Source organism: Protomyctophum parallelum (genome assembly GCF_964188405.1).
Source record: "Protomyctophum parallelum genome assembly, chromosome: 17".
NCBI lineage: Eukaryota > Metazoa > Chordata > Actinopteri > Myctophiformes > Myctophidae > Protomyctophum > Protomyctophum parallelum.
Genome location: NC_139719.1, coordinates 14,100,875 through 14,125,738, shown reverse-complemented (window position 1 = coordinate 14,125,738; position 24,864 = coordinate 14,100,875). Strand labels below are relative to the sequence as shown.

The 24,864-nt window shown below is 42.6% G+C and overlaps 1 protein-coding gene across 1 annotated transcript; it reads right to left on the bottom strand.

Annotated features, from left to right (window-relative positions):
- Positions 1-7,932: 7,932 nt before the first annotated feature.
- star2 (steroidogenic acute regulatory protein 2) lies at positions 7,933-20,912 on the bottom strand (the record flags this gene model as incomplete). The annotated part of the gene is made up of 7 exons (XM_083787471.1): positions 7,933-8,040; positions 10,130-10,223; positions 15,237-15,421; positions 17,465-17,635; positions 18,296-18,432; positions 18,919-19,062; positions 20,849-20,912. The coding sequence occupies 7 exons, from the start codon at positions 20,910-20,912 to the stop codon at positions 7,933-7,935; spliced, it is 903 nt and encodes a 300-aa protein (XP_083643597.1).
- Positions 20,913-24,864: the final 3,952 nt, after the last annotated feature.

Here is a 24,864-nt window from a genome sequence, read left to right as displayed (position 1 = left end):
TTATTTAAACTTTACGAACTGAAGGCTAACGAACAAAAGATCACTTCAAAATTACCAGGAGACTTTGCCTGAGAGTGACTGACTGATGGTGCAGTGGTCTAATCATCAGGCTTTCAGTACAGACATTCCATGTTCAAGGCCTGTTCCTCCCACAGCTCAATGCTGCAGTAATTTGAACTTTTCAAGGCTTGACTAAAAAATAAAAACTCAAAAGCACCAGGAGAAATCTCCTGAATGCCCCAAGGTGCCTTGGCTCAATGGTGTGGAGCGCTTGACCCGTTGCCTCTGTTACAGACAGTTGGCCGGTTCAAGTCCCATGTCATGACGTCAAGGTGCTGGGAAGGACCATCGGGAGACGGTGCTCTCTCCCCCTGTTTCATGAGATGTAACGGTTGGGGCTTATGTCTGAAAGAACCCTGTCCAGCTAACCTTTTACCATGAAAATGTCGATTAAAAAAAAGATGAAAATTATTAAACAAATATTACTATAGTGTTTAGTTTTTTCATTGTCAAAAGTCAAGAGAATGACATTGCCATTGTCCAGGATTATAATCGGGCTCCAGTATGCAAATACACAGACTATTCTGTCAGATGATGTGCCAAAATGCATTGCTATTTTATTTTTAAACGTTTGACCTAATTCTCATCTGTAAAACTTTACGTGGACAGGGTTCTTTCAAACATAACCCCCGACCGTTACATCTCAGGAAACAGGGGGAGAGAGCACCGTCTCCCGATGGTCCTTCCCAGCACCTTGACGTCATGACATGGGACTTGAACCGGCCAACTGTCTGTAGCAGAGGCAACGGGTCAAGCGCTCCACACCATTGAGCCAAGGCACCTTGGGGCATTCAGGAGATTTCTCCTGGTGCTTTTGAGTTAAACAGAGCTAGAATGTTTAAACAGTACTGCTTCGGATCATGTTAAAAGCACCATGGTGCCCGAGGTGGATTCGAACCAACAACCTCTTGGTTTACAGCCAAGCGCACTAGTCCACAGCACCACACAAGGCTGTTGAGTGTTGAAGCAAAAGTGTGTGTATTGAATATGGATTCGGAGTCCCAGGGGCTTTACTATCTGAAGGCTAACATACAAAAGATCGCTTCAACAGTACAAAGAGGCAGATGTTACTGAGTGATGGTGTAGTAGGGGTTATTCAGCACAGAGAGTTCATGTTCAAATCCCACTCTTCCTAAAGTTTAATGCTAGAGTTATTGAGCTTCATTTACTGCTATTCTAGCAGTGGCTCACAGCCTCAGCCTGACAACCTCAAAAATCTAATTGTCGTAGTGGTTAAGATGTTGGCTTTCCACGTGGGAGACCAGGGTTCGATTCCCGGCTGTTACACTATCATACAAAAGAAGACCTCAACAGCGCTAAGAAACACCTGATTAATATGATGCTGTGTTATTTAAACTTTACGAACTGAAGGCTAACGAACAAAAGATCACTTCAAAATTACCAGGAGACTTTGCCTGAGAGTGTCTGACTGATGGTGCAGTGGTCTAATCATCAGGCTTTCAGTACAGACATTCCATGTTCAAGGCCTGTTCCTCCCACAGCTCAATGCTGCAGTAATTTGAACTTTTCAAGGCTTGACTAAAAAATAAAAACTCAAAAGCACCAGGAGAAATCTCCTGAATGCCCCAAGGTGCCTTGGCGCAATGGTGTGGAGCGCTTGACCCGTTGCCTCTGCTACAGACAGTTGGCCGGTTCAAGTCCCATGTCATGACGTCAAGGTGCTGGGAAGGACCATCGGGAGACGGTGCTCTCTCCCCCTGTTTCCTGAGATGTAACGGTTGGGGCTTATGTCTGAAAGAACCCTGTCCAGCTAACCTTTTACCATGAAAATGTCGATTAAAAAAAAGATGAAAATGATTAAACAAATATTACTATAGTGTGTAGTTTTTTCATTGTCAAATGTCAAGAGAATGACATTGCCATTGTCCAGGATTATAATCGGGCTCCAGTATGCAAATACACAGACTATTCTGTCAGATGATGTGCCAAAATGCATTGCTATTTTATTTTTAAACGTTTGACCTAATTCTCATCTGTAAAACTTTACGTGGACAGGGTTCTTTCAAACATAACCCCCGACCGTTACATCTCAGGAAACAGGGGGAGAGAGCACCGTCTCCCGATGGTCCTTCCCAGCACCTTGACGTCATGACATGGGACTTGAACCGGCCAACTGTCTGTAGCAGAGGCAACGGGTCAAGCGCTCCACACCATTGAGCCAAGGCACCTTGGGGCATTCAGGAGATTTCTCCTGGTGCTTTTGAGTTAAACAGAGCTAGAATGTTTAAACAGTACTGCTTCGGATCATGTTAAAAGCACCATGGTGCCCGAGGTGGATTCGAACCAACAACCTCTTGGTTTACAGCCAAGCGCACTAGTCCACAGCACCACACAAGGCTGTTGAGTGTTGAAGCAAAAGTGTGTGTATTGAATATGGATTCGGAGTCCCAGGGGCTTTACTATCTGAAGGCTAACATACAAAAGATCGCTTCAACAGTACAAAGAGGCAGATGTTACTGAGTGATGGTGTAGTAGGGGTTATTCAGCACAGAGAGTTCATGTTCAAATCCCACTCTTCCTAAAGTTTAATGCTAGAGTTATTGAGCTTCATTTACTGCTATTCTAGCAGTGGCTCACAGCCTCAGCCTGACAACCTCAAAAATCTAATTGTCGTAGTAGTTAAGATGTTCGCTTTCCACGTGGGAGACCAGGGTTCGATTCCCGGCTGTTACACTATCATACAAAAGAAGACCTCAACAGCGCTAAGAAACACCTGATTAATATGATGCTGTGTTATTTAAACTTTACGAACTGAAGGCTAACGAACAAAAGATCACTTCAAAATTACCAGGAGACTTTGCCTGAGAGTGTCTGACTGATGGTGCAGTGGTCTAATCATCAGGCTTTCAGTACAGACATTCCATGTTCAAGGCCTGTTCCTCCCACAGCTCAATGCTGCAGTAATTTGAACTTTTCAAGGCTTGACTAAAAAATAAAAACTCAAAAGCACCAGGAGAAATCTCCTGAATGCCCCAAGGTGCCTTGGCGCAATGGTGTGGAGCGCTTGACCCGTTGCCTCTGCTACAGACAGTTGGCCGGTTCAAGTCCCATGTCATGACGTCAAGGTGCTGGGAAGGACCATCGGGAGACGGTGCTCTCTCCCCCTGTTTCCTGAGATGTAACGGTTGGGGCTTATGTCTGAAAGAACCCTGTCCAGCTAACCTTTTACCATGAAAATGTCGATTAAAAAAAAGATGAAAATGATTAAACAAATATTACTATAGTGTGTAGTTTTTTCATTGTCAAATGTCAAGAGAATGACATTGCCATTGTCCAGGATTATAATCGGGCTCCAGTATGCAAATACACAGACTATTCTGTCAGATGATGTGCCAAAATGCATTGCTATTTTATTTTTAAACGTTTGACCTAATTCTCATCTGTAAAACTTTACGTGGACAGGGTTCTTTCAAACATAACCCCCGACCGTTACATCTCAGGAAACAGGGGGAGAGAGCACCGTCTCCCGATGGTCCTTCCCAGCACCTTGACGTCATGACATGGGACTTGAACCGGCCAACTGTCTGTAGCAGAGGCAACGGGTCAAGCGCTCCACACCATTGAGCCAAGGCACCTTGGGGCATTCAGGAGATTTCTCCTGGTGCTTTTGAGTTAAACAGAGCTAGAATGTTTAAACAGTACTGCTTCGGATCATGTTAAAAGCACCATGGTGCCCGAGGTGGATTCGAACCAACAACCTCTTGGTTTACAGCCAAGCGCACTAGTCCACAGCACCACACAAGGCTGTTGAGTGTTGAAGCAAAAGTGTGTGTATTGAATATGGATTCGGAGTCCCAGGGGCTTTACTATCTGAAGGCTAACATACAAAAGATCGCTTCAACAGTACAAAGAGGCAGATGTTACTGAGTGATGGTGTAGTAGGGGTTATTCAGCACAGAGAGTTCATGTTCAAATCCCACTCTTCCTAAAGTTTAATGCTAGAGTTATTGAGCTTCATTTACTGCTATTCTAGCAGTGGCTCACAGCCTCAGCCTGACAACCTCAAAAATCTAATTGTCGTAGTGGTTAAGATGTTGGCTTTCCACGTGGGAGACCAGGGTTCGATTCCCGGCTGTTACACTATCATACAAAAGAAGACCTCAACAGCGCTAAGAAACACCTGATTAATATGATGCTGTGTTATTTAAACTTTACGAACTGAAGGCTAACGAACAAAAGATCACTTCAAAATTACCAGGAGACTTTGCCTGAGAGTGTCTGACTGATGGTGCAGTGGTCTAATCATCAGGCTTTCAGTACAGACATTCCATGTTCAAGGCCTGTTCCTCCCACAGCTCAATGCTGCAGTAATTTGAACTTTTCAAGGCTTGACTAAAAAATAAAAACTCAAAAGCACCAGGAGAAATCTCCTGAATGCCCCAAGGTGCCTTGGCGCAATGGTGTGGAGCGCTTGACCCGTTGCCTCTGCTACAGACAGTTGGCCGGTTCAAGTCCCATGTCATGACGTCAAGGTGCTGGGAAGGACCATCGGGAGACGGTGCTCTCTCCCCCTGTTTCCTGAGATGTAACGGTTGGGGCTTATGTCTGAAAGAACCCTGTCCAGCTAACATTTTACCATGAAAATGTCGATTAAAAAAAAGATGAAAATGATTAAACAAATATTACTATAGTGTGTAGTTTTTTCATTGTCAAAAGTCAAGAGAATGACATTGCCATTGTCCAGGATTATAATCGGGCTCCAGTATGCAAATACACAGACTATTCTGTCAGATGATGTGCCAAAATGCATTGCTATTTTATTTTTAAACGTTTGACCTAATTCTCATCTGTAAAACTTTACGTGGACAGGGTTCTTTCAAACATAACCCCCGACCGTTACATCTCAGGAAACAGGGGGAGAGAGCACCGTCTCCCGATGGTCCTTCCCAGCACCTTGACGTCATGACATGGGACTTGAACCGGCCAACTGTCTGTAGCAGAGGCAACGGGTCAAGCGCTCCACACCATTGAGCCAAGGCACCTTGGGGCATTCAGGAGATTTCTCCTGGTGCTTTTGAGTTAAACAGAGCTAGAATGTTTAAACAGTACTGCTGCGGATCATGTTAAAAGCACCATGGTCCCCGAGGTGGATTCAAACCAACAACCTCTTGGTTTACAGCCAAGCGCACTAGTCCACAGCGCCACACAAGGCTGTTGGGTGTTGAAGCAAAAGTGTGTGTATTGAATATGGATTCGGAGTCCCAGGGGCTTTACTATCTGAAGGCTAACATACAAAAGATCGCTTCAACAGTACAAAGAGGCAGATGTTACTGAGTGATGGTGTAGTAGGGGTTATTCAGCACAGAGAGTTCATGTTCAAATCCCACTCTTCCTAAAGTTTAATGCTAGAGTTATTGAGCTTCATTTACTGCTATTCTAGCAGTGGCTCACAGCCTCAGCCTCAGCCTCAGCCTCAGCCTCAGCCTGACAACCTCAAAACTCCAATTGTCGTAGTGGTTAAGATGTTGGCTTTCCACGTGGGAGACCAGGGTTCGATTCCCGGCTGTTACACTATCATACAAAAGAAGACCTCAACAGCGCTAAGAAACATCTGATTAATATGATGCTGTGTTATTTAAACTTTACGAACTGAAGGCTAACGAACAAAAGATCACTTCAAAATGACCAGGAGACTTTGCCTGAGACTTTGCCTGAGAGTGTCTGACTGATGGTGCAATGGTCTAATCATCAGGCTTTCAGTACAGACATTCCATGTTCAAGTCCTGTTCCTCCTACAGCTCAATGCTGCAGTAATTTGAACTTTTCAAGGCTTGAATGAAAAATAAAAACTCAAAAGCACCAGGAGACATCTGCTGAATGCCCAAAGGTGCCTTGGCGTAATGGTGTGGAGCGCTTGACCTGTTGCCTCTGCTACAGGCAGTTGGCAGGTTCAAGTCCCATGTCATGACATCAAGGTGCTGGAGGACCATCGGGAGAGGGTGCTCTCTCCCCCTGTTTCCTGAGATGCAACGGTTGGGGCTTATGTCTGAAAGAACCCTGTCCAGCTAACCTTTTACCATGAAAATGTCCAATTTAACATACTCTTACCACCTCTCAGTTTGCCCTTTTCCAACTGGCCTGGAAGCCAGACATAAAAGAGGGACTTTCCAACCATTTTGAAGTGATCTTTTGTGCGTTAGCCTTCAGTTAGTAAAGTTTAAATAACACAGAATGATATTAATCAGATGTTTCTTAGCGCTGTTGAGGTCTTCTTTTGTATGATAGTGTAACCACCGGGAATCGAACACTGGTCTCCCACGTGGAAAGCCAACATCTTAAACACTAAGACAATTAGAGTTTTGAGGTAGTCAGGCTGAGGCTGTGAGCCACTGCTAGAATAGCAGTAAATGAAGCTCAATAACTAGCATTAAACTTTAGGAAGAGTGGGATTTGAACATGAACTCTGTGCTGAAAAAAAAAAAAAAGGCGAATAAGTATAGGGATAAGGGGTGGCACAAGATTCTTCAGTGATGGACAGATGGATAATTTTATATAGCACCTTCATCCAAGACGCTTTACATAGATTGTGCATCACCCATTCACAAATACATTCATACACCGATGGCAGCAGAAACCATGCAAGTCACCAACCAGCACATCAGGAGATGGTAACATTGCAGTTACCATCCAGCCACTCTACCCCTGAGCCACCACCACCCACCGCTGCTCGGTTGTTTTGTCCAGTTGTTTGAGCGTTGAATGTTAAAACCACAATGTTAAAACCACAAGTAGGCTTTATTTTGTCTTATCCATTTTTGGTCTTTTTGACTCATTGTACTGCTGTATGTTTAAATAATGTGTCAATAAAATATTAAATCAATCCATGACTTATCGTCACAGTGGCCAAAAACACTGATGGCAACACAAAATGCAACGTTTCTGTTGTTTATTTTTTTTATCTTCAAATTTAACACTTCATGTCTTTAATAATATTCCAAAAAACAACTATAACAAGCAATGCCATACCGATTTTCCGATTGAATTTCAATTCAAAGGAGCTTTATTGGCATGAGAAAACATTACCAAAGCAAGTGTTAAAATATAATAAAAAAAACAGTACAGTATATATACAGTTGGAGGGGGTACGTACAGCATTGTGTTAAACAGAGCTACATCACATGTTCTATATACAACATTGTATAAAGCTTTTTGAAATAACACCACTGACAGGACAAGGTCTTACAGTGCTTGGTAATGAGGTTTGGGTTGGCTCAGTAGTATAATAATTCCTATTATGAGGCAGGTTGTGTGTGTACAGTATCTAGACAGGCAGAGGAGAGGTAGTCTCTGACCATGCACCCAGACCCCGGCTCGTCCTCTCTGCAGGGAAAACGACACTAAACCGGCCACTCTCTCTCGCTGAAAGGCCACCGTTGTCGTGAATCAGCCAGCTAGATTTGAGGCTGATTTGTACTTATATATATCGGCTATTTTTGGTGCGCAGCAAAGTATAAACCATGTAGAAATCCTTAGCGTCTCTCCTGTAGTCAGGGAATATTATCAGAAGAATGTCCAATCTGGAACTACATTTCAAAAATTCTAATTTTCATTCTGCTTTAAGTAACATGTGACGGGTCAAATAGCCATAGCCGTCATAACAAATGTGATGAGGTCATCACATTTGGGCAATTAAGTGGCTATGGCAAGTTCACTTAAAGCCTTATATAGGTAGGTACCCCAACTATTGGTACCCCAGCTTTCAGCAGCTCACAATTTCAACCAATGTGAGATGTGTTACTAGACACCTTTACAATCACATTGGTAAAGAAATGTATGGGTAAGAAATGTATTCCCAGATTGTATTAATATCCCCTGACTACTGGTATTCCCTTGTGAGTGTGTGTGTGACTCTTATCGGCCCAGAGCGGCTCGTGCCGTCAAGTGTCTTCGTAGGTGCCTGGTGAATTCCAGCTGTGCTCGGGGCAAGGCCTGATTCACGATGGATTTAGGAAGCCAACCCTGAAAAGAGAAAGCATTTCTTTATTGCACACCAAATTTGTCCTCCTTTATTGGATTTGAACCCAAAAAAACAGAAACCATTAAACTTGTGTTACTATATCAGTAACCTTTTCATGGCAAGGAGCCCCACATTTTATGTATTTGGCTGCGGACACCCAGCTCAAAACATGTTGTTCCAGGGACCCTTGGACCCTTTGTTTTTAAAGAATATTTTACATTCAACGATTTCTACAAAATGTCCATGATAATTTAATAGCAAACCGAAAAGAATAAGATTTTAATTCTGACATGGGTGACAATAAATAATACTACAAGATGGGAAGGAAGGTGGATAGAAGTGAAAATGAATTGTGTTTTCTGCAGAACAGTGCTGTACTGTACCTGGACAAGTTTGAGCTATTTTTACTTTACTTGAGTATTACCAATTTACAATACTTTTACTTCTACTCCACACTGCATCTCAGAGGCAAATATTGTACTTTTTACTCCACTACATTTAATGACCCTATTAAAATAATTTGAAAATAGCAGATCTACAAGATCCCCTGCTGCTTACGAAAACATACATTGACCACTTGGCCACTTGGCCCTATATATATTTTGGCTAATTGATAATGCGTCATGATGAGTCACATTTCGAGCTTGTATTGTATATCTGCTATTTTCTAAATATTTGTATGCATTTGAAAACTTGAAATGGGACATACTGCTATTTCTGTATAATGAGCACTTTCTACTTTTGTTACTTTAAGTACATTTTTATGACAATACTTTGGCCAATACTTATACTCAAGTACAGTACATGAATTCCGGACTTTTACTTAACTTTACGTTAGTATTACTATATTGCAGTATTGATACTGATTAAGAAATTGAGTACTTTTTTCCCACAACTAGCTTTCTGTTATTCTCCAATACTACTTCTGTCCATCAACTTCATTAGCTCCTACTGTGATGGATGGAATTGTGTTTCGCTTTTCCTTGCCTGTCTGTCACTGTCAGCATCCGGCATGTCTATGTCATTCTAACTGAGCTGTGCTTCAAAGAGGAATGTAATCAAATATAAATGCAGGGGGAGAAAAAGAAGACACCGGGAACATCATTTATGTTATGCAAATGTGATGGCTTCAGGCCCAGTTAAACCCTTTATGTGGTAGACCCTAAAGAGAATAATATCCAGAGACGTGCTTTGTATGAATTTGACAACAGCTTTACTCGCTGTGTACGTGTCATACTGTCATAATGTGATAGCCTAGTTTAACCCATATTAAAGGGACATTTCACCGCTGGGAGAAACTCCAGTCACTCAATGTTAACAGTATTTGTAGTAGATAACAGTAGCACAATTTGAAATTTGCACCCTATGGCCAGAAGAATAATGAAGTTTGTGTGTTTGACTTCTGTTTTCAGTTATTGTGTAGAAATCTTTAGCTGAAAACAGCCAATAGACAATTTGCAGCACGACACGTTGTGAGCTTGTCGATCTGCTATTTTCCGCAAAAGCATTCCTCCACTATTATATAGAGCCTAGTGGTGGCCATGTTGGTACCACAGACCGAAAGCATTCCCCCACTATAGAGCCTATAGTGGTGGCCATGTTGTCAGGTACCACAGACTGAAAGTCCATTCATTTGTACCCCATAGAAATGTAGAAAAATATGTACAGTATAGGCCTATTCATTATTTTAGGCTGGCAGGCTCCTGGTGAATCATGACCATAACACATTTTATGTTTTTTGTGTTAAACATATTTGAAAACAGCATAAAAAGGGTATTTGTTAAATATAGTATTTAATATAATTAAATAATCAAATATTTGTGGAATGTACTTTCGATCTGTGGCCCAACAAAACGTCCGCCACTGCTGTGCCCTATACCGATGCTGCAGCTTAAGTAGGGTTTTAAGTATTAAGTAAGACCTTCACAAGATTTAGCCCTTTTTTATACTTTTTATATGCTCACAACACACATTGTGATCTGCTATTTTCGAATATTATTGTGAAGAAGTTATGAGCAATTTCAAAATTGTTTGAGTGTTATACTCAGGTTCAGGAAATAAAAATATACACTGTGTGAAGAAAGATCTCACCTTCACATCCATGTTGAGAAGCCACGTGATGCGACTCCTCCCAGAATCCTCTGCAACTGGCTGTATAACGATGCACGTGGGCCCGTCCTCCGCTCTGTTAACAAGCACACAACAAGCACATTGTCCGTCATGCACACAACAAGTCAAATCAATAACCAAAGTGAAACGGAGTTCTTAAAATGATCAAAACGGACAATCACACAGAACACAGCACTGGTCCGGTACCTCACTAATGCATATTATGATGATAATATGGTAGATTCTTTTTAACTACTTGGTCTGTAGTAGGAGGGCTGTGGGGTCCTTCCTACATACGGGATGGCATCAGTGTGCGTCCGTAACGGGGTTTACAAAAGTAGGGGGGAGAGGGTAATGAAGCCTGCTCTACCTGGGCTCTGAGCCATGGCATCATATTATATGTATTTGGCCTCCGACCCCCATCTGGAAATATGTTGTGGCAGGGACCCCCAGAAGCAAAGATAAGAGTTAAAAAATGTTTGCTATGAAAGAATATATTCAAAGATTTGCACACATTTTCACGATTTACAAAAAAATAGTAGATCTGCGACTACAATGGCCGGCAATCAAGCCGTCGACCCCTGGAGGCAGCTCTCGCCAGTTTGACTCTCGTCACCTCAGAAAACCGTATCATCATTAGGCAGATTTTCTTTCCAAACACTTTTTTATTATTAGTTTTTTACACATTTAAAAAAAATATATATATAATTCATCGTTTTGGTCATGGCTCTCCTCATGTGGGACCTATGCCACATGGGGGATACATAACACACCGTGAGGAGGTCATTATTGGGAGATAAACCCTGGGTAAGCCCAGGTTAAAGCAGGACTGAAACAAAAGCCCTGGAGTGGTACAATACTTATTATACGGCTGACTGCAACGAGCAAGATCAATAACTTGAACACACAATATTAGATATAGCAAGATGTGGAAAAGCCCAACCAACCAGCAGCGTCCAGGCCTAAGAGGCATAGCACTGCTTTACATTTATTTAAAGGATAAGCCCTTTGAGATGCCTCCTCATCTCTGTTCGAGGGTTTAAAAGTAATGCAAGCAGCGTTCAAGTGCTTTGAACTCACTCACATTTGTGTCCTCATGTGAGTCCATTATAAGACGCGAGGCCGATTTTCTTCAAAACAGCAGCAGATCTACAGTACTCATTTGTCGATGATATGTATTTTTGTGTTATTTGTATGCCATGTGTTGATGCATTGAATACATGACCACAATGGAAACAATAGTCCTGAGGTCTTGTTTTGAGTTACGGGTATCCTTTTATAGACTACATTATATCCGACTGTGCCGTAACTTAATCAAAAAAATCAATCAAAAAGTGTGAATGCATTGGAGTTGATGCACCATGTGCAGCAAGTGCCCTGCAGCAAGATGGAGCTTCTTGCACTTTTTTTTTTTTTTGTCACTAAAATTCGGCCCGGGCATTTTCGCGTGAATTTGGCCCAGACCGGCCCACCACAACCAGCGCGCAGATAGCAGAAACTCTACCGCCCACTCCGTCGCGGCCCTAATACCACCACTTTTACAGAACAACATAGGCCTAAATGATACAAACCAAAAGACAACTACACAACCCTTTGTAGAGGGTTTATTTGTCACTCACTGATACAGGTACAGTGAAATTATTATGATGGCACTCAGGCACTGGCAGAATGGCAGCACGCCCGGACCTTTCCTGGTGGCCTGCCGCCTATTGGCCTGCCTGCCTGTCAAAAAAAAAATCATGGCGGCCCCCTACGGTCGCGGCCCACCGGGAAAATGTAAAGCGCCTTGGATAAAGGCCCTATATAAATGCACCATTTACCACTCAAGGACACTTTGAGCCCCTCTGGTGTAGCAGGGTATTTCCAGTGAGCCAACATGCACAATGTGCTGGTTGGTGCCTTGCATGGTTTCCGCTGCTATCGGTGTATGAATGGGTGAATGTAATGCACAATCTAGCCAACATGCACAATAGCAGCACCCTGACTCTGTTTGACCAGAATGGAACAGACCCTTCATTAGTAGCAGCAGTAACTCTGAGAGCGTACGAATGGAACCATTGGTTCCATTCGTACACTCTCAGAGTTAGGATTTTATAGTGTAGTTTATATGTATGCAAATGGCACAAAAGAGAATGAATATCAGATAGCTTCAGGAGGCGGCCAGTATAAGCCCTTTCATGTGGAGCTCCCTGAAGAGAATATCCAGAGACGTGCTTTGTATGACTGATATCACACTCGCCGTGTGTCATAATGTGATAGTTTAAATGCATGTCAATTCCTCAAGACCCACAAAGATTACATTGTTTTTAACCTCACCTGAACCACTTAACCACCCTAAAAATCCACGTATGATAATAGCATCCTATGGTTAACAAGGAATATCACCTCAAACACTATAGAGCGTCGCAGTCCCGCCCCCTTTCATGACGACGCCAGGCCCAGGAAATAGTTCCCAATGCATTTTTCCCATAGACATTTCGAAACATATGTATTTAAAGACCTTATAAGCGTCGTACAAAGCCAACTCTTGTCGTGACAAATCATGACAACAAACACAATATTTTGGACCAAACAAATAATTACAACGAAGAAAAACAACAACAAAAGTGTTGTAACCTGCCGTTTATTTCTACTTTCTAATTCTTTGTTTGGCCCAAAACATTGTGTTTATTGTCATGATTTGTCACGACAAGAGTTGGCTTTGTCCGCGGCGTAAACGTCTTTCAATCTGCCATAGGTTGCTGCCTGAGATGTGGTGTTGCAGCATACAATAAGGTCAGACTGAAGGTCCTTATTTGTCCATCCGTCGACTTTGAGGCTCAATCAGGAGTTTTGGCCAGGACTAGACTGAGCTGTGGACATTAATTGCTCTTGTCTTTATTTTTGAGTGCAACCACTCCTACAACCAGCAATGTCCGTGCGTATGCATCTATGTATCAGTCATGAGCACGAGTATGTGAGTTATTAGTACCAGTAGGGGGCGCCAGAAACACAGAGAGAGAGAGAGATAGTGATGTGCCTGCTGCCTGCTAATGACAGAGAGAGAGAGAGAGAGAGGTGTGTGGGGGGGAGGGGGGATTGCACCACTCAGTTCACACGGGTGTGATTTTTTTATATACACAGGTGTGTCAATTTGTTCGCTTTTCTGTCCTCTGTATTGTGTCAAATGTGAGTATGTGAGTGTTGCATACAAGGCCGCTGGGTTGCAAAACAAATTTCAGTGCGAACTGACAATAAAGTACTATATTATATCATTATCATATCATAGCACATAGTCACATACAGTATATCATATATCACAGTGGTTTTCAACCCTTTTGATACCTTAATGAGCCATACATTATTCAGCATTTGAGCCACGAACCATGATGAGATTTAGCCTCTCTTGGTTTTTGTCCACATTTCCATGCTGTACTGATGTTGACACCATAGGAGAGACAGGCAAACACTGATCAAAATAACAATCATTCTACAATCTCTAAATGTGTAGACTTCTTGTAATGTAGATGTTTAACAATAATTTTAAATGAAACCATAAGGGTTCATTTGGTTTCATTTTACGCTCTCAAGAGCTAAAAGATCTAATAAGGGTCCGTTTGGACCCAGGTATGAAGGAGATCTTCTCTGCACCACCCACCTTCATCAACAAGAGGGCGCCCACGCTACAGAATAAGCTAATGCGCAGTCATTTACCACCTTTTGATTGATTGATTGAAATATTTATTAACAGTTTGTAGAATTACAGTACATTTCAAGCACAAACTCTAAATCTAGTTGGCTTCAGAAACCTGTCGGCAATTTTCCATGTGGTCACTGTACCCACTGTGACAATATTCCCAAAACAAATACATTCATTGATGTGTACACTAACCATATATACAAAATCAATCATTTTGCAAATTGTAACACAACCTTCATTGTTTATCGCCTCGAATGTCCCTGTGGTCGTTTCTATATAGGCAGAACCAAACGCAGATTCAAAGACAGGCTGGGAGAACATAAAACGGCTATTCGCACAAACAACCCAAACTACCCGATGGCTGTCCACTATCACGAAAAAGGGCACGGGAGCCCCTCCTCTCTGAAAGCTACAGCAATAGAAGCTATTCAAAGAGACATCAGAGGTGGTGACAGACTTAAACTGCTCCAAAGAGAAACATATTGGATAGTTACTCTAAAAGCCACAACGTTTCCTGGCCTTAATGATCAAGTTGATTTCCTGCCTTTCCTCTTTTCACTTGGTGCTGGTCACTTTGGGTGTTTTGTTATTTTTTGATTTATTGAACATCTTTTGATGTATAATCAACATGATATATATATACACAACACAATAATGTAACTAAAATGAAATAATTTATATGACAATGAAATAATAACGATGTAATGATATGATTGGATCACACCCACCACCTGGCTGTATTTAAGGGTGACTAATCAGCCAAGCTGGCAGATAGACCCTGACGAAGACCTTTTGGTCGAAACGCGTTGGTCCTGTTATTTATTTGCCTTGCTCATCTTCAAATAAACTATTTAATTTTTCACAAAACATTTTGACAAGCAGTACTACTTGGAGGAAGGATACCTTTTGTCTAAAGGGTCCGTTTGGTTACCAACTCTCCATCATTCAGCTGGGGACCACCTGGAACCCCCTCAAGGACCACTGGTGGTCCCCGGACCACTGGTTGAGAACCACTGTCATATCATATCATATCAGGGATGCACCGAATATTTGGCCACCGAAACAATTCGGCCGAATAGTGGCAAAAATAATGCATATCCGGTATTCGGTTCGGATGATTTTAGAGCTGAAACGGAATAGTCAAAGAACCTCGGTTACCTTTCGTATGGCTATGATAGCAATGGCACTACTTATTACTAATTAGTATACTAATGGTAATAAAAAAATATATATAAATAATTAAATATATTATATACCGTAATAGTAATCATTCGGCTATGCGGTATTCGGTTTTCGGCCAACTGTTTCCTACTGTATTTTCAGTTTCGGCCAAGAACTTCCCATTCGGTGCATCCCTATATCATATCATATCATATCATATCATACATCATGAGGGAGGTCCTTCCTCACCTAACAAAGCCTTTCTGAAGTGGGAAGGATTCCAGCTGCGTCGGCGCTCCTCCGAGGTAGATGCAGGACTCGTGCCTCCAGCTGTGCCGGACGCTCAAGAAGTCCCGCTGGCCAATCAGATTGCCCGCCGTCTCCGCGGACACCTCGTGCGTGACGACGGTCTCGGGCCCGACGTGCTTGAGGACCTGCGAGGAAAACACCAAAGGCAACGTCCCATTTAGTGCCGCTGAGAGTCTGAGGCATGTATCATTGGAGCTGCAGCAATGTTGGCGCATATGGCATAATATGTTTAATGCATCTGCACGTGTTGGGATTTGCAGCGTTAGTTGTATTCTGTTCAGGTACTGTAGAGTGGATTCTGATACAGGTTACGGGTATGTGATATTATATAATATATATTATATATTATACATAGCAACATAGGATCCAACAGGAAGCACGCACATCTCCAGACATTCTACAGGAGCTGGTCAAAAATATATTGAAGCTAAGTTGAGCGGCCTTCATCAGGTGACACCTGTCATCTGATAAAGGCCGCTCACGGCCTGAATAATGTCAGCGTTTTAACAAAAATAAACACTGTTGGAGCAAAGACTGTGTGCGGACTTCTCCTTCTCTGTATATTGTCATAACAGGATTTGGCTTTGTCCGCGGCATACACATCTGTAAAAAAATACTTTTAGAAAAGTCTATGGGGATAATGAACAGGGAATTATTTCGGGGGCGGGACTGTGGCACTCTATAGAGTCTGATGGCAGTTGGCATGAAAGAGAGTCTGTACCGCTCCGTATGCATTCTCGGGAGGGAAGGTACAGCCTTCGACTGAAGGTGCTCACTCTATCCTGCAGTAAAACATAAAAAGGGTGCGAGGGTTACGCCGATGGAGGGTTCGTCTGAGGACAACGTAGAGAGAGGGATTTGCCAGCATAATGTCCATAATCCTCCTTTCCGCAAATGACTCCACTCGGAGGCCAACAGCAGTTCTCAATGTTTGTAGAATCTGCCTCAGGTCTTAATGGATTAGAGAGAGCAGGCCCACTTACACATTTGTTTAAAAAAATATATAATTCATCGTTTTGGTCATGGCTCTCCTCATGTGGGACTTATGCCACATGGGGATAGATAACACACCGTGAGGTCATTATTGGGAGATAAACCCTGGGTAAGCCCAGGTTAAAGCAGGACTGAAACAAAAGCCCTGGAGTGGTACTATACTTATTATACGGCTGACTGCAACGAGCAAGATCAATAACTTGAACACACAATATTGATATAGCAAGATGTGGAAAAGCCCAACCAACCAGCAGCATCCAGGCCTATAGAGGCATAGCGCTGCTTTACATTTATTTGACATTTATTTAAAGGATAAGCCCTTTGAGATGCCTCCTCATCTCTCTTCGAGTGTGTAAAAGTAATGCAAGCAGCGTTCATTATATTATAAGACGCGAGGCAGATTCTAATATTTTCTTCAAAAACAGCAGCAGATCTACAGTACTCATTTGTCGATGATATGTATTTTTGTGTTATTTGTATGCCATGTGTTGATGCATTGAATACATAGGACCACAATGGAAACAATAGTCCTGAGGTCTTGTTTTGTGTTATCGTTTTATAGCCTACTGTACATTAATATCCGACTGTGCCGTTTACATTTCTGACTTAACTTCATCAATAAAAATCAATCAAAAAGTGTGAATGCATTGGAGTTCATCCACCATGTGCCCTGCAGCAAGATGGAGCTTCTTGCACTTTTCTTTTTTTTTCTTTTTGTCACTGATCGAACAATAAAATGTGATTCTGAACTTTTCCCAAAATGGGGTCCGGGGACCCCCAGGGGTCCTTGAGGGAGTTCCAGGGGATCCCCAGCTAAATGATAGTTAGGAACCAAATGGAGCATTATGGGTCTGTAACTCAGAGTGTACAAATGGACTCTAACTTGTCCATTTGTACACTCTGTTAAATTAACATTGATTTTACAATATAAATTGGGGGTCCCATGAAATGCCATTAAATGAGGGGCCGTAGACTAATACATGTCAAACTGGGGGGTCCTTGAAATTAAACGTGTCGAGAATCACTGCTAGAACCATACACATCTTCTCTTATGGGGGTCCCTGGCATATCTTTTGGGTATGCGGGGCTAATTAGTGTCAATGTGGGGGTCCTTGACATGAAAAGGTTTGGGAACCACTGTCCTACACACTACACCACTCTGATGTGTGTCTTACTTTGATGCGATGGATGCTGGGGTTCCACGTGTGCATGTCCTCCACTCTGAGGAAGAGGGCGCCGTAGAGCTCCTCCGGACTGGCGTCAAGCACGCCCTCCAGCCGGAAGACCTTCTTGGAGCTTCCTCCTCCTCCTGGCATGGTTTTGCTACGGACCACGTCACCGTTGTCCTGGAAGACGGGATGGAATTAAAACAAGAGGTTGGGCTTGCAGCAAAAAAACTAATTTAAACAGATCAATATGGTCGCAGGTTACCACAGTGGGGGCAGCCATGTTTGTTGTTTGACGAGTTGAAAATGCGCTGATTGGCCGTAGCCAACGAAGGCTACATAGAGTCACCAGAACCTGAACCGCCCATAACATATTTTTTAATGGCCGTGACTATAGAGCGTCGCAGTCCCGCCCCCTTTCAGAACGACGAGTGGCCCAGGAAATTATTCTCCATTAATTTTCTCCATAGGCTTTTCAAAAAGTATTTATTTAAAGACTGTTATGCCGCGGACAAAGCCAACTCGGATCGTGACAAATCATGACAATAATTACAATGTTTTGGGCCGATCAAATAATTAGTAAGAAAAACAAAACAAATAGTGTTGTATCCTGCCTTTATTTTCTTCTTTCAAATTATTTGATCGGCACAAAATATTGTGTTTGTTGTCATGATTTGTCACGATTTTTGAAAAGCCTATGGAGAAAATGAATGGAGAATGGAACCCCAGCATCCATCGTTCGTTGAAATGGGCGGGACTGCGACGCTCTATAGCAATTCAGGGGCTGGAGCCATGCAGGCCAACTACTTTAAGCGCTGTGATTAATCACAAGACAGTTACCTCTACAATTTCAGTCTTCCATCCGTTTTGGTCGCTCAAGATATCCAGTGCTCTCCTCAGCGCTTCCTGGCCTTGGTTTACGTAGAACAGGTCTTTGTCCTCCAGAGGAACAGCCGTTGAATCCTCCTTTCTGGCTTCTGCATCAGCAATTATACATACAAATTTATTTTATATTTGAATCGTTCAATAATCAAACTCTCAATAAAATGTATATTAAAAGACAGTGGTTTTCAAAGTCAAGTCGCAGGGTTCCCGGTAATCCCCAGTGGACCCTTACAGGTCCATTTGCACACTCACAGGCCCCTTTTCTACCAGTGTTCAACTTCAACCAGTTCGGTTCTATTTTTCCTGCCAATGCTGAACCAGTCTAGAGTGAATTGGTTCAGAACCCTGAAACTTGGTTCGGAACTGTAACCAAAACATGGCTGCCAGACTGTGCCGGTTCCGTGAAAGCACCAAAAGGTTCCAAGAATCATGAACAGAACCAGTTCTAGAATCAAAGTTATTTTGGTAGAAAAAGGGACCTCTGAGTTATGGAGGGTCCGTGGCCTTTTTGCATGCCAAACTGGGGGTCCATCCTTGAAATGAATACCGTGTGAGAATATAGAAAATATTTGTTTTACCAGTAGAATTTGAAGCAGGCTGAACCAGTCCCATATAGCTCTGTATCCACTCCGCTGAAAGCTGGATGCGAGACCATGCGGGGTGATGCCTGCGGCGCGACGATATCTTCTGGCCAATCACAACCACGGCTGTGCGCTGCAGTCCTGTGTGTGGGAACGAAACACAAAGAACTTCAAATGACGATCCGCCCCATGAGTCACCTTTTAATGAGTCCCCATATCTTTACCCAAACCTGATAACATGCCGTCACAGTCGGGTGGAAACCTTGTACTGTATGTCCAAAACCATTCCTTTTTAAAATATATTATAAAAAAGTGAAAATAGCCGATCTACAAGCTCACAACGCACTCCTTTTTGTGCGACGCTCTTGTAAGATGAAATTGTGGGGTTATTAAAAAGAACATACGAGAATTTGAAACATGGAGATCTGAGGTTTCTAGCCCAACAGCCACGATGTCCTAAGATAACTCCTACAGTGCAATCTAAAATGGGACGAGAGATCATGTCCGCCTCCAAAGTAGAGGTTAATCATCGCTCATTGGTAGTGTAAAGAACCAAAAAGTACTTTTGTTTTTAATTAAAAGTAAACCGTATCATGTAAGTGTCTGTATGTCATGTTAAAAGTGTGGAGGTGGTCTACTTCATTACAGTTTCACAGCGAGGATAACAGAACTGCTGTCATAACAGAAATGCATGTCTATAGCAATGCATGGATAATTCCATTATATTAACATCACAATTAGAGATTGCCCCCAGGTAAATGAAATTGTCACACATATCTGCCGACATGTGTGCGCGCATGTGTGCTCGCACGTGTGCGTGTGCGTGCATGTTTATATTTGGTATCCCTGTTCTTTTATTGAGACCTTTTAGATCCTACTAGCCACTAGGTTAGATACAACCTTTGACACAATCCTTTTTCTGGTTTAGACACACATTTGGACCTGATGGTCAAACTTGTATTCCTCCCCAGAGCCAGCTGGCATGCAGAGACTCAGAGGTAAAAATGACAGCACTTGCGCAGGAGGAAAGTTACGTAAGTTAAAGTAGCAATAGTACAATATAATACATAGCATTTAAAGTCTGACTTAAGTAAAGTACACAAGTATTGGCATCAAAATAGAAAAGTCATAATTGGTCCAGCTCTTTCAAAAGAAATGGTCTACAAGTTCACGATGTGTCTCATTGTGATGTGAACTTGTACATCAGCTATTTTCGAATAGCCGAATACCCGAATTATTATTAAAAATAACAATAATAACAACAACAATAATAATACATGTTTTGTATTAGTAACCCATATATCTGCAAAGTAACTGCCAAATAATAGTGTAGTAAAAAGTGCAATATTTGCCTAAACCCCCCCCCCCCCCCCCCCCCCCAGTAAACGCTAAATTGTACTTGCAAAGTACCTGAGTAAATGTACTAAAGTTTCTTTCAACCGCTTCCAATAACCCCGGCAGTGCATAGCAGCACAATGTGGGACAACAGAGCCATTCCCTCCTCTATAGCAATGGTTCCCAAACCTTTTAGACTGTACGTGTCCCAAAACAGAAATTAGACATTCTCCCGGGACCCAAACTAGTGAAAATATAGCAGATCTGCAAGCTCACAACGCGGTGCGAAGCCGACGCGTTGTGAGCTTGTAGATCTGCTACTTCTTAAATATTTTCCAATTTATGAAATTTCTTAGATTGTTATTGAAGTTACTGAATAAAAACGTCATTGAATTTTGTTTTTAATTCATGAAAAGTTTAGCATTTTTCAGACTTTTTTTTTGGGGGGGGGGGGGGGGTGTTTTGAAATAATAATTTAAAATCCAAATGTAGGAAACAAAGTATAAGAGGACCCATAAAAATGTGTCCGCGACACAAATGGAGTCCCGACCCAGTGTTTTGGAACCAGGGCTCTACAGTGCTCTTCATTTACCTGTCATGGTCCTCAGGTGTGGGTAGGCTATTCCACAGCAGAGCTTCACGACAGCAGGCAGCATGGTTATTGTCCGTCTTGGCACACACACGACAGCAGCAGCAGCCTCTCAGAGCGCAGCGCTGGGCTTTATAAAGCCTGTGTGAAGGACGTCCTTAAAGATAAGAGCCTGCGGAAAAGATACCATCTATTCTGAATTCTTTTACCCCTCAGGGCCATGCACGCACGCACGCTTGTAAAGCATCACATAAAACAGTGGTTGTCAAACCTCCCCCCCCCACCCCCCCCCCCCCCGCCCCCCCCAAGGACGTTACCGTTTACAAATGGACTGTTTGGTTCCTTTTGTGTGCTTTCAGTGTTACAGTCCTGTAACTTAGGATCCACTTGGTTCCTTTTGTAAACTCTCAGCACTTGGATCCTTTTACACACATGAGTGTATAAAAGGTGACAGTCTTGCAGAGTTAAAGTCCTGTAAGGGTCCATTTGGTTCCTTTTGTACACTCAGATTTACGGTCATGTAAGGGTCCATTTGGTTCCATTTGTACACTCTCAGAGTTACAGTCCTGCAAGAGTCCATTTGGTTGGTAAACAGAAGGCCTGCCTTATAACATGCTCGCCCTAATGGTTTTCTGCCGACCGCTAAGTAGGACAGTTCTTGTATTCTTATGACTTTATATCTGACCCCATTATTTCTGTCAGAGCAACTATGACTGTGTGTGGAACAGACTAACAGAGCACCAGCTTCCACGGACTAATGCCAGAGGTTGCCTCCTATGGGCACAACAGCAAAGCCAACGGCAACATTTGACTGAGCAGAGACTGCAAGGCGAGGCGCCCTGTGTCTCCCCGCTGCGGACCATTCCGTCTCATGTTCAAAACTGTTGCCATAGACAAGTATTGATGTCTTTATACTCTGAAAGCGAGGTAGCAGGTTTTACCATCTAAATCTCAATCTCCGTCTGGTTTCCAGGCAATCATCCTCTTCACTGTATACATTATGGTCATAAACAATAGCTGAAGTGAACATGTATACACAGGGGACATGTATAGGGCCAGGGCATTCTACTGTGAAGCCGAGCATGTACACCAGCCTGTGTAATGGCTTACACAACCCTACAGGGCTTCCATAGAGTCTGTTCATTGTCTCCACCAGCCGAAGGCATGGGGAGAGTATGTTCTGCACTGTGTCCATTTGTTGGTATGGAAACCTTGGCGTAAACAGAAAAATGCCCTTAATGGTGTTGTTAAGGGGGCTAGCAAGATTGTACATTGTGGGGGTATGATTCAGCTGTCTGTGTTATGAGCAGGTGCTCAAGAAAGTGTACTCTATTAGAGCACACAGCTTTCACCTCCTAAAACTGGAATATCAATTCTTGCCTTCTGGCCAACGGTTTAGAGGCCCCTGCAACTAAAAACAATAGGTAGGCCTATAATTCTCATTCACGCCTATACTGACTTTACTGAGTACCAAAAAACTACTTTTTGGCCTTGGCAGACCATACATCCAAACAGAAAAGTCCTATCTGATTGTATTAAACAACGTTAAACTCACCAACATTGCAGCTGTACGGACAGCTTCAATTCAGAATGTCCACCGGTACTTTCTGTCAAGAAAATCTGTGCAGGTGATTATTTTTCATTGTGTCAGAGTTTGGAAGTGCTCTTTTTCAATAACGCAATGTCCTGCTGCCTCCTGCGTTACGTGCAATTTAGAAACAGGTGGTACATGGGTTAGGGTAAGAAGTGATTGATTGAGTGATTTCAAACTCCAAAGCTGCGCAATGTTTTGCCACTCAGTCTAGATGAGGGAGGAAGGTAGGGGGGGGGGGCGTGTCCCGGTGGAAAAGTGATGATTGGCTTCTTTTTCGTATCCTCAGAAATAAGTGTTCTCACAAAAAAGCAGAGTAGTATGTATCTCTCATCCTCTGATACTTCCAGTAATCATTCAATAAATCAATTTTTGAAAAGCAGTTAAATCTCTCCAGCAGAGGGGAGTTGCTTGGGGGGGGCTTGAGCACCTGCCCTTTTGCAGAAAGTGCCCTTTCTCCAAAAGGGACAATAAGGGCTTATGTGGGGGGGCCAATAAGGGCTTGTGTGTGTGGGGGGGGGGGGGGGGGCAAATAAGGGCTTGTGGGGGCAAATAAGGGCTTATGTGGGGGGCAAATAAGGGCTTGTGTGAGGGGGGCAAATAAGGGCTTATGTGGGGGCAAATAAGGGCTTATGTGGGGGGCAATAAGGGCTTGTGTGGGGGACCAATAAGGACTTGTGTGGGGGGGCAAATAAGGGCTTGTGTGGGGGGGACAATAAGGGCTTATGTGGGGGGCAATAAGGGCTTGTGTGGGGGACCAATAAGGGCTTGTGTGGGGGGCCAATAAGTGCCATTGGCCCTTCAAGACGAACAAGTAATGATAAATTCCACTTATCATAATCAATTATCTTTTAATCTGCCATCAGTCAGTTTTAGTTTCAGAATAATGAGAACATTGCTTATTTGACTGTCCAATGACATGAAATAGCACAAGGGAAGGACACATGTGCCATTTTCTGGAGTTTGAGCCCCTGCCCCCCCAGTGCTCTCTGCACGGCCCCGTTTCCATCCTTTCCTTAACCTCTCAGAACATACCTGTTGAGTGGAAGCATGAAGCGTACGTTTCTTCCCTCTTCAAGGCTGACAACCCTCTGGATGCAGACTCGGCTCCAGGATGAAATGACTGAGTTTGAAAATGGCGAGGGGAGGAGCACACATTAATTTTATATAGCCTAGTAAAACAATCATGTACATATAAAAGCTTAGGGGGCAGAATTTGCAACTGAGGGTGCGAACCTGTGAGGATCCCTTTGGCACCCCCGTAGGCTACCATAACAGGTCTTATCTAACAGGTATTAGATCAGGGTGGGAAACTTTGACAATTGAGAGAGAGAGCCACTATATTTCCACACTCACTCCATAGGACCGCATTGCATATTGACTGCTCCAACTATACTATATTATTATTATTTATTATTATTATTATTATTTGGTACAGAGATGCAGGCCTGATCAGATAGGTTGCTATGCTTTGTCTGACTGCTCCAACTACTTTAATATTATTATTATGTATTATTATTTTTATTTGGTACAAAGATGCAGGCCTGATCAGATATTTGCTATGCTTTGTCTGCACTGCCTCCAACTACTTTAATATTATCATTTTTAAATTATTGTTTATTTGGCTAGACACGTATGACTTTGTGACATTGTCATTTAGCCTACATTCCTCTGCCTGATTTGTGTTTGTCTGGCCTTGATAACAAACATAATTGACGCAAGCCATATTAACAATCAACATGCTTTTTATCATAGTTCGTCCGGCCTCACTGCCCGCCTCGCATTCTCTCTCTCACACACACACGCGCACACACGAGGGCATTCCTCAAATTTCTGGCCATTTCTAACCTGATTGGTCGACAGAACCCTGAAATGTGACCATGAGGCGCAGCGAAAGACGACGCCAGTTTTCTCCCTCACCCTGACAGAGATAAGCCAAGTGGAGATAAATCAGTGGTGGAAACCATACTCACATACTGTTACAAATAAAAGTCTGTAATAAAGAGTTTACTTGATTAAAAGTACAAAAGTATTGGTATCAAAATGTAGTTAAAGCTGCTATAAGCAATAATATGTCAAACTTTAGTGACTAAAGTTTTCAAATACTTATAGTGGAGTAAAAAAAAGTACAATATTGCCTCTGTAAAGTACATAAAATGTAAAATACATAAAAATAAATACCTCAAAGTTGTAAACTTGTGCAGCACTTGAGTACAGTACATGTGCTTACTTTACACCACTGGAGATAATGTACAGTCAGCCTGGAGCGATTGCATAGTTTGCATCACCAATCTTTTTCTTTAATTCACAGAATGTTTTATAATACTGACCCATGCACAGACTGGAAGATCATTAAATTGAGCACAATATTGCATGGATTCGTCAAACAAGTGAATTGTCAGACGACTTCTTTGCCAAGTGGACTTCA